At 49.4% G+C, this 9,601-nt stretch overlaps 1 protein-coding gene across 1 annotated transcript; it reads left to right on the forward strand.

The window, feature by feature from the left end:
- The first annotated feature begins 6,963 nt into the window (after nt 1–6,963).
- Nucleotides 6,964–7,923, forward strand: LOC147599869 (olfactory receptor 14A16-like). Its single transcript, XM_086753970.1, has one exon. It carries the CDS (start codon nt 6,964–6,966, stop codon nt 7,921–7,923), a length of 960 nt encoding a protein of 319 aa, XP_086610096.1.
- The last annotated feature ends 1,678 nt before the right edge of the window (nt 7,924–9,601 follow it).

Consider the following 9,601-nt stretch of genomic DNA (forward strand, 5'->3'; position numbering starts at 1 on the left):
CTACAGAAGAGCAGGGTGCCTTGTACACTGACTGCATGGGCCAGGCAGAGGGTCCCAGGGCACCTGAACTGGCACCAGGCGCCTGTGTCACTGTACCTGAAGACATCTGTGTCCCTGTAGCTGCATCCCAGATCAGTTTTGGAAATGTCTTTTCCTTCTAAAAACAGAAAACAGTCACAAAATCCCCCCAAAGACTAGTATGTTAAATCAAAATGAACAAAACCAAGGAGAATAAGAACACAAAGAATTTAATAAGATGAAAAGCATATTAAAATATTTCTTCACTTTAGATCTTTGCGTTTACTTCTTCATTGTTTCATTGTTCTGTAAAATTTCCTGCACATTTCTGCACAATCAGGCCTGCAGCATTAATTGATAGAATTTTGTTTCAAGCACAGACCCCAGAGCTCCCCAAAATCTTCCTGTCTTTCTCTGGCCATGCCTCTCCTCACTCATGGCACAGAGTCACAGCAAGGTATCGAGCTCTCTCAGCTGATGGGGGGAAGCAGTTTCAGTGAAACACTCTAATTTTTGGATGACCGTTTCTGCACAAACCTCATCATAGCTGTGTTACAGTGACTTCTTAAAGGAGCCTGTAAGGCATCTGGTCATTCTCTCTTTTCATTCCCTGCAAGATTTCACCTCCCTGTGTGCTTCTGTAGATATAACAGGTATAAATACAGAGATATGCAAATACATATGCATATATATTTATAGACTTGTGTATAAAGACAGTTATTTTGTTCAGAGAAACTACTACATCTATATTGACATAATTCATGTTTCTTCTTCTGCCTCTTGCTCCTTCCTTCCTTCTCTTCAGTATCATTGACTTTGTGGGGAACTCAGGGTGTACAAGCCATCTGAACATCACCTAGGTCAGCTCGATGGACATGAGAATTCTCAGGAGTTCCCTCTCCATCTGACATCATCCACAAACAAGCTGAGTGTTTACGCTGCTCCCTTGTTCATCAATAAAGATATCTACCAGTGTTGCCCTAGGTGTTGGTCGCTGATGGAGGCCACTATAACTGGTTGTACTGTGACTGCATGGCTCAATCAAGTTTCCACCTACCTATGATCCATTCACCCACGCCAGAGCTCAGTGGTTTGGATACAGAGAGACCAGGGGGCCTGTGTTAAAGGCCTTAGTAAAGCAAGGGCCCACTAAGTGACATTATTCTTCATGGAGAAAGCAACCAGGCTGGTCAAGGGTGATTTTTATTTGCCCTTGCTGACTCTTCCCAATCTTGTCCATTTCAGGCCTGGAACCTTCTTCCAGGCAGATTTATTCCACCATGTTACCAGGGAATGAGGTGAGGCTGACTGGGCTGTAGTTCTCCAATTCCTCCCTCTGACCATTCTTGAAGATGGGTGAAACATCTGCCTTTCTGCAGTCAACAGCCTTCCCAGAGGGCCCTGAAATTTCAAGGACAGACAAACAAGGACATTGTCCAGCTTGCCCAGCACCCTTGGGTGTATCGTGTCCTTTTCCATGGACTTGTTTTCTCACATGAGTGGAATGTGCCTCACTCAAAAGAGAGAAGCTGTAATACTTTTTCTTGAGGTGAAATAATAATTAGAAAAAGTTTGACATATTGGATGGAATTTAACAAAGTTTAACAGTGGTTTACCAGGACAAGGAAAAGGATAAGGAAGTCTCTTTTGCCAAGTCATGAAGTTCAGAGTGGATCCTCTTGCTTTAGAAACTCCTTGTGAAACCTAGGTGCTGCTAGGTCCAATCTCAGTTTCAGACTTGGACAATGGTTTATGTCTAATGGAATTATCTGTACAAAGTTTATGATAATTAATATTGAGTAGCTACATGGATTAGTAATGTTTCATTAGGATTAATTCAGCATGCTATCAGTCACTTAGCAGGGATCCTTCCTCAGTAAGGCATCTCCCCTCCTTGGGCAGAGATTTATGCCAAGATGAGATCCCTTACTCTTTTTACCAAAACTAAGATCCCTTAGTCTCAGGTGAGGGATCTCAAACTGTGAGAGGCGTCCCTGCTCAAAGGGAGAGTCACCTGGCATGCAGTCCAGCTGCCATTCAGGGAGAGCTCAAACTGGGCCCATCCTGATGGTAGTATTTATAGAGCAGTTGGCTGCTAGTCAATAGCACAGACAAGATAGACGTCATCATTTTAACTCTGGTGTCTTCTTCTGTACTTTGGTTATCTTGCATTTTTGGGCTTCAAGACCACCTCTCATTTTTTTTTTTTTCTGAGGCACCTTCTCTCCCTTGTGCACGAGCCAGGACCTAACAGCTCGCAGGTTCACTGCAGGCCATGAGTTATCCTTAGTTGACTGACTTAGGCTCCTCAGTCAACCCAAACTAGAGTACAGCTAGGGGTCCAGTGAATCCATCACAGAGACCTTGCTAGTGAAGACAGAGGAAAAAAAGACACAGGGTACTTCAGACCTAGCTCATCTACTCTTCCTAAATTTGAACACAGTGTAACCAGTCGGTCAGAAGAAGTGATTATCCTGCTGTATTTAGTATTGATACGGCCTCACCTTGAGCACTGTGTAGGTGTGGGGCCCACAATTTAAGAAGCATTTTAAGGTACTTGAATGCATGCAGAGGAGGACAACATGGCTGGAAGGCATGTCCTATGAGGAGCGGCTGAGGACAAACTAGGTTTGTCTAGTTTGGAGAGAAGGAGGCTGAGGAGCGACCTCAATGCTCTTTACAGGTTCCTGAGGAGGGAACGTGGAGAGGGAGGTGCTGAGCTCTTCTCCCTGGTATCCAGTGACAGAGTGTGTGGGAACGGCTCAAAGCTGCACCAGGGGAGTTTTAGACTGGACATTAGGAAGAATTTCTTTTCTGAGAGGGTGGTCAAACACTGGAACAGGCTTCCTAGAGAGGCAGTTGATGCCCCATGTCAGTGTTTAAAAGGCATTTGGGCAATACCCTAACAGCATGTTTTAACTTTTGGTCAGCCCTGAAGTGGTCAGGTAGTTGGAATAGATGATTGATGTAGGTCCCTTCCAATTGCAAAATTCAGTTCCATTCAGTTCAGTTCTGTTCTGTTCTGTTCCATTCTATTCTATTCTAAATTCAACTGTGGCCTACTTCACATTTATTTGGGGTTTTTTTAACTGTTAAGGAAGCAGTAGTAGCTCATCTTGTTGCCCTTTGACATTCCTTGCAAGCTTGAACTTTTGGGGAGCTTTAACTGTCCTAAGATAATCCCTATTTCTCCAGACAACTTTTCTAAACTCCACCTTTGCAGCTTGTCCCTGCTTCCAGCTCCTGCATGCTGCCTTTTGGCACTGCAGCTGAGCCGTGAGGTTCCTGGTTAGCCCAGCCAGTTTCCTGAGATGAAGGCTTGTTTTCCTGAGTATCAGGACAGACCTTTCCTGTGCTTGGAGGAAGATGTCCTTAAAGGACTCTCAGCTGTCATAGATTTTTATCTTTCAGAGCTTCCTCTCCATGGGATCTCCTACAACAACAACCCTGAGCAGGCCAATGTCTGCTTCTCTGAGATCTCAAACCTGAGTTCTCTTGCTCTTCTGTCTTACTTCCCATGTGTCGTAGTTTAGCCTCGCTTGGGACCTTGCAAGAGAAGAGTTTTCTAGCAGAGGTGACTCTGCAGTGCCTTGTGCCAATCTCCAGGAACACAAGGGACCACTAAGAATGTCCCTGGGTGGCAGGGCCTGTGATCCAGCCACGCTGTGGACATCAGTGGCGTGGTTTTTCTTTATGTCATCAGGGACATGGGTAGAGGATAAAGGAGAGGAGAACTGTCAGGGCTTGAGAGCACAGGGACATGAGTGGTGACCCTGGTGTGATGTTCCTCCCAATCCTGCAGTACCCCTGGGTGTAGATGGGATGGATCTTGCATACTTGCCGTGGTGCTGGTGTTCAGATGCTGCACACACCAGGCCCCTTTGGGAGGCTCTGGGGTTTCTGGCCAGCCCCTACTCCAGGGGGACATGGCTTTCCTGGAGGTCCCATGCTGTATTTCCAGCCACAAGCAGTTGTGCTGGGCACCCCAGTTACCAGACATGGCACTAGCGACCTTTCTTATGCCATTGAGAGAAAACCTTGAAATAATGTGAGTGCCTGTGACAGAGGGATGTGCACATGCAGTTTTGCAGTGAGCTGAGTTCTACTGAGTATAGAGGATGGGACCTAGAGAGAGATCTGACTCCCCTTCTGGTGCACTCATCCTTTTGGTCATCTGGAAGTCCAGCAGCTGCCTTGGAAATGTGTCTACCAGATGTTCAGGTGCCCTAAACACTGAATGCAGTCTGAGGTGACAAAGTGACCCCATTCTCACAGCCCCACAGCTGACACTCAGGCAGGTGCAGGTGTCCCATGTGTGCTCCATCACAGCTTACAGAGATGTACACAAGTCTTGGACTGTCCCTGGCACCTCCAGTGCCTAGCAGGTGTTTGTGAGTGAGCTGGTCACTGCCACCATCCATCCCCATGGATGATGGTGGGAGCTCAGGGAAGTGGCTGGCCTGTAGCCCCTATTTTGTGCACACTGAGCTGAGGCAAGAGGATTCCTGACTCCTGTGGGTCTGTGGGTTGTATGGGGCAGAGGTGAACCCCACTCCAGGCTCTGGGCTTCTCACCAGAGAGGAGACACCTGTACAGACTCAAATCCCTGCCCTGCGTGGGTAGAAATGACCCCTGCCTGTCCCTGCTGTGGTGTCCTGCCTGGCAATGGGACAGGGATCGGGGTAAAGGCAGGTGGGCATTGACATCTCTCCTGGATGACAACACCATGGAAGGACAAATCTCACTTCCAAAATCAGTCTTGACGATGTTCAGAGAGGGACACTGATTACTTCACTCTGCATCAGCCTACACTCCCCAGGAGAGACAGGGCTGCCTCCCAGGTGCTGTCAGACCTTGGAGCCCCAGGGACATCTCCAGGGAGACCAGGAGGGCAGAGGAAGTGGCACCTTGGGCTGGTCCCCTGCTGCTGAGCTGGGCCAGGCTCCTGGGACAAATGGAACTCACAGCAAACAGGCAGAACCGCAGAGAGACAGCTCTGCCCAGGAGCAGCTCCTCTGCCAAGCGCAGCAGGGCTGAGGGCTCTGCCTGCAGGCACCGAGGGGAGAGAAGCAACGCAGAAAGGTTAAAGTCAGCCTGGGGTGAGGGAACACTGAGAGCCCACGGGAGGAGAAAACTTCACAGCCCTTGACATATTGTCTGGCTGCAGGTCATTGAAGGTTCAGTTTCTGAGGGATTTTGTAAAGCTGGCACCTCCCCCAGCCTGCGGGATCTGTAAGTACCACTCTCAGACCTTCTCTGCTGTAGAGGAGGAGGAGGAGATGCTCCAGAGCAGGGATTCCCTGCTGCACTGCCAGAGGGACAGAGCACGACGGCTGCCTTCTCCCAGGGACGGCTGCAGGGTGTGAATGTGTGTGTGCAGCCAGGGGTGCCCAGGGCTGTCCTTCAGAGCAGGGTCCCTGCGCCCCAGGGGCTGTGTGCTGGGCAGGGACTCTGCCTCTGCCAGGCTCAGCACTCAGCTGGCCCCGGGAGCTCCCTGTGGTTCTGTGGGGAGAAGCTGTGGGGGCAAGGAGTGACCTCTGTCATAGTAAGGTGCTTCTCCAGTTTGAGGGTGCTGCATGGGTCAGGGCTGCTCACAGCCCCAGATCACCCCATTTACAGAGGGTCCTGTTCAAGAAGGACATAAAGGCAGCATTTATCTGAAAGTGAAATGAGCCTGTGCTTTGTGTTTGCTCTTGTTCTGTTTGGTGGGCAGTGGGAGATGGAAATTCATTTCTCTGCTCTGGAGAAGGCACTGAGACACAAATTCTCATGAGGACTTTTCTGAGCAGCTTCTTAGTCCCTGCATCCACAGAGACGTTCCTGGGCAGTGCCCTGTTGCCAGGTGGTTTCTGCAGGGTAGAGCTGAGCACTCAGTGGGTGAGATGGGGTCTGTGACCACTGACAGAGACACGGGGAGAGAGGAACAGCCTCTGGCAGGGACAGCTCCAGGATGCACAGGGAGGGGCAGGGAGTGTAGGGAGCTGCTCACAGAAATGCACTGCGAGGGGGGATGTAGGCATTTCCCTGCAGGGCAGATGCCTTTCCCAGAGAACCCTTCCGGTCTCCTCTCCCCCTCAGCAGAGCAGCCCACCCTTTAACATCATGGAGACTTGGGTATGAGTTGCCTTCCCACCAGCCCAACCACCACAGAGGAGAAATGCTCAAGTGTCCGACCATGTCTCCTTGTCTTCCTCTATTGACAGGAGTTCTTTGGCATGCTCCTCTCTTCTCCGCGCTCCCTTCTTCTTCCCCTTGGATTCACTGTGTCCTGGTTGAGGGTTAATTGGCAGCTCAGACACTGATGCTGGGGGTCCTCTCATGCAGATGTATCAATGGAGGAAAAGCATCCAAATTGCTTCTTATATTTTGCGGTATGGGAGATGTAGCTTGTGGGGCTGGCAATGATCTGACCCTCCCGTCAGGACATCCCACCACTGAAACATTCAGCTGTTTCCCTGGAGGGTCCTGCTGGATGGAGGCTGCTTTCCCCAAGGGCACAGCTCTACCATGGGCTTTCTGTGAAACATAACTGCCCCATGGAGAAGACACCTCTATGCTGAGGTCACGGAAATGCTACTGGGCATCTCTATGCGGGCAGCTACAATGAGCCCTCTGTGTCCCTGGCTGGGCGAGGAGAGATGAGATCCTGCTTGGGTGCGATGAGATGAGGTGAGGAGTTTGCAGGTCTGCACTTGGAAACTGGACTCCTACGCTCTCAGCAGTGTCCGGATACTTTTTGGGGAAATGTCTGTGTGTGAGCCTCCTCCAGGTCAAAGAGGTGCCAGCACAGGTTGGCTGACACCAGCGCTGACGGACAGAACATCTCTCCTCATCCTGCAGTATGGGACAGTTACTTTGTCTAAGGACCTACAAAATTTTTCTCAGAGAAGTCTGCCCTATTCTGTCTTTACCTTTTCAGATAGTGGCTCATCAAAAATATAAGAGATGTCCAACAGCACCTCCATCACTGAGTTCCTGCTCCTGGCATTCGCAAACACACGGGAACTGCAGCTCTTGCACTTCTGGCTCTTCCTGGGCATCTACCTGGCTGCCCTCCTGGGAAACGGCCTCATCATCACTGCCATAGCCTGCGACCACCACCTCCACACCCCCATGTACTTCTTTCTCCTCAACCTCTCCATCCTCGACCTGGGCTGCATCTCCACCACTGTTCCCAAATCCATGGCCAATTCCCTCTGGGACACCAGGGACATCTCCTATGCAGGATGTGTTGCACAGGTCTTTTTCTTCTTCTTTTTGATGTCAGCAGAGTACTATCTTCTCACTGTCATGGCCTATGACCGCTACGTTGCCATCTGCAGACCCCTGCACTACGGGACCCTCCTGGGCAGCAGAGCTTGTGTGCACATGGCAGCAGCTGCCTGGGGCAGTGGGTTTCTCAATGCTCTGCTGCACACTGCCAATACATTTTCACTGCCACTCTGCCAGGGCAATGCTGTGGACCAGTTCTTCTGTGAAATCCCCCAGATCCTGAAGCTCTCCTGCTCAGACTCCTACCTCAGGGAAGTTGGGCTTCTTGTGCTCAGTGTCTGTTTCGCATTTGGCTGTTTTGTTTTCAATGTGGTGTCCTATGTGCAGATCTTCATGGCTGTGCTGAGGATCCTTTCTGAGCAGGGACGGCACAAAGCCTTTTCCACGTGCCTCCCTCACCTGGCTGTGGTCTCCCTGTTTATCAGCACTGGCATGTTTACCTACCTGAAGCCCCCTTCCATCTCCTCCCCATCCCTGGACCTGGTGGTGTCATTTCTGTACTCGGTGGTGCCTCCAGCACTGAACCCCGTCATTTACAGCATGAGGAACCAGGAACTCAAGAATGCCATTAAAAAAGTGATTTCATGGATGTTTCTGAATAGTGATACACTTCTCATCACTAACCACAGATGACTCTGGTGCTTTGTTTATCATTCTTATTGTCATCATTACCCTTATCATGATCTGTGTTCTGATCATTATCGTTATCATTGTCATTATTGTTATTTCTATCATTTCGATTATCATTATCATTACTGTTATCAAGGATGGAGCATGGAAATTGATTTCTCAGTCATTTTTCAGCAGTCAAACACTTCCTGTCTTTCTTCACAGTTGATTCCCACAATGCCCTAGACAAAACCTGATCTTTTTATTCACTGTATTGGTATCATTATATTGTAGATTGTTCTTATATCTTTTCACAATTTTTTCCCCTCACTTATACTGAGGTATGACCTTGCTTTTTTTTCAGTTTTGAGCCTGTATAAAATTCTACCTAATAGTGGGATAGAGCTGGGGGATAGGTGGGATATGTGTCCTAGCACCTCTGTAATAAAATGAAATCTCCCCACTGCAGTGCCTGAAGGTTGTCCTCTTCTTCTAAAGGTGCTGTCATGAACAGGTCCAAGAAACTGGACTCCAAACAGGTCTGTTGCTCTATGGGTTCAGGAGCAAAAACTTTACAGTGACCTTGTGATCAATGGTTGGGTTTAGAACTCGCTCATCAGTGTCTAATCACAGTGGGGAGAGTGAATGCTCACTGAGGTACATACCTGGGGCTTTCCATATGGCAGAGAACCCCTTCAAGAGGGGAATCTGGAGCTTCCTGGAGAGCCCAGTGGATCTCCTGAAGCAGCATGTGCCTTGGGTGGGCAGTGACTGGCACCTCACATAGTGATGGATTGCCCACGGTGGAGTCATCTCAAGGTAAAGTCCTAAACCAAGGCATCCACAAACAAAGACAGACTCTGCAATTGCACAAGATGCAGTGGGGACCCAGCAGGCCCAGCTTGGAGAAAAGTTCCTATCCCCCTCAATGATTTACCCCTGGATGGATCTAGAGGCACACCTGGATACCTGTAGTGTCTTTGGAAATGCTCCATAGACCTCTAAAACCTGCCATATTCAGCAGCCATGATCCCCACCTCGCTGAGTCTTCTCCTAACCCTGACCAGCATGGCCAGTGCAGGGTCACCTGTCCCCAGGCACCACAGCACATTTCCTCCACAGAACAACATCACCAGCTCAGGGCCTGTGGGAAGCATGCTGGTCAGATCAGCAGAGGTGTGAGGAGAGTTTAGAAGGGAGGCGACTAGTGCTGGAACCTTGTGTGAGAAGAAAAATGCCAGTGTTCAGCAAATCCAAGGCAATGTCCAGACTGTGGGTACACTTGCTCAGTCTGCAGAGCCAAAAAAAAATCTTAGAATCATAGAATGGTTAGGGTAGGAAGGGATGTTTAAAGGTCATCTGGCCCAACCCCCCTGCCAGGGGCAGGGACATCTCCAACTAGATCAGGTTGCTCAGAGCCTCATCCAGCCTGGCCTTGAATGTTTCCAGGGATGGGGCATCCACCACCTCTCTGGGCAGACTGTTCCAGTGATCCACCACCATCATTTAAAAAAAAAAAAAATTCCTAATATTTAATCTGAATCTACCTCCTCTTCTCTTCTCCAGGCTGAACAGCCCCAACTCTCTCAGCCTGTCCTCATAAGAGAGGTGCTCCAGCCCTCTGATCATCTTCATGGCCCTTCTCTGGACCCTCTCTAACTGGTCTATGCCCTTCTTGTGTTGGGGGCTCCAGAACTGGACA

The sequence above is a fragment of the Chlamydotis macqueenii genome, chromosome 8 (genome assembly GCF_036417535.1).
Source record: "Chlamydotis macqueenii isolate bChlMac1 chromosome 8, bChlMac1.mat, whole genome shotgun sequence".
Taxonomy (NCBI): domain Eukaryota; kingdom Metazoa; phylum Chordata; class Aves; order Otidiformes; family Otididae; genus Chlamydotis; species Chlamydotis macqueenii.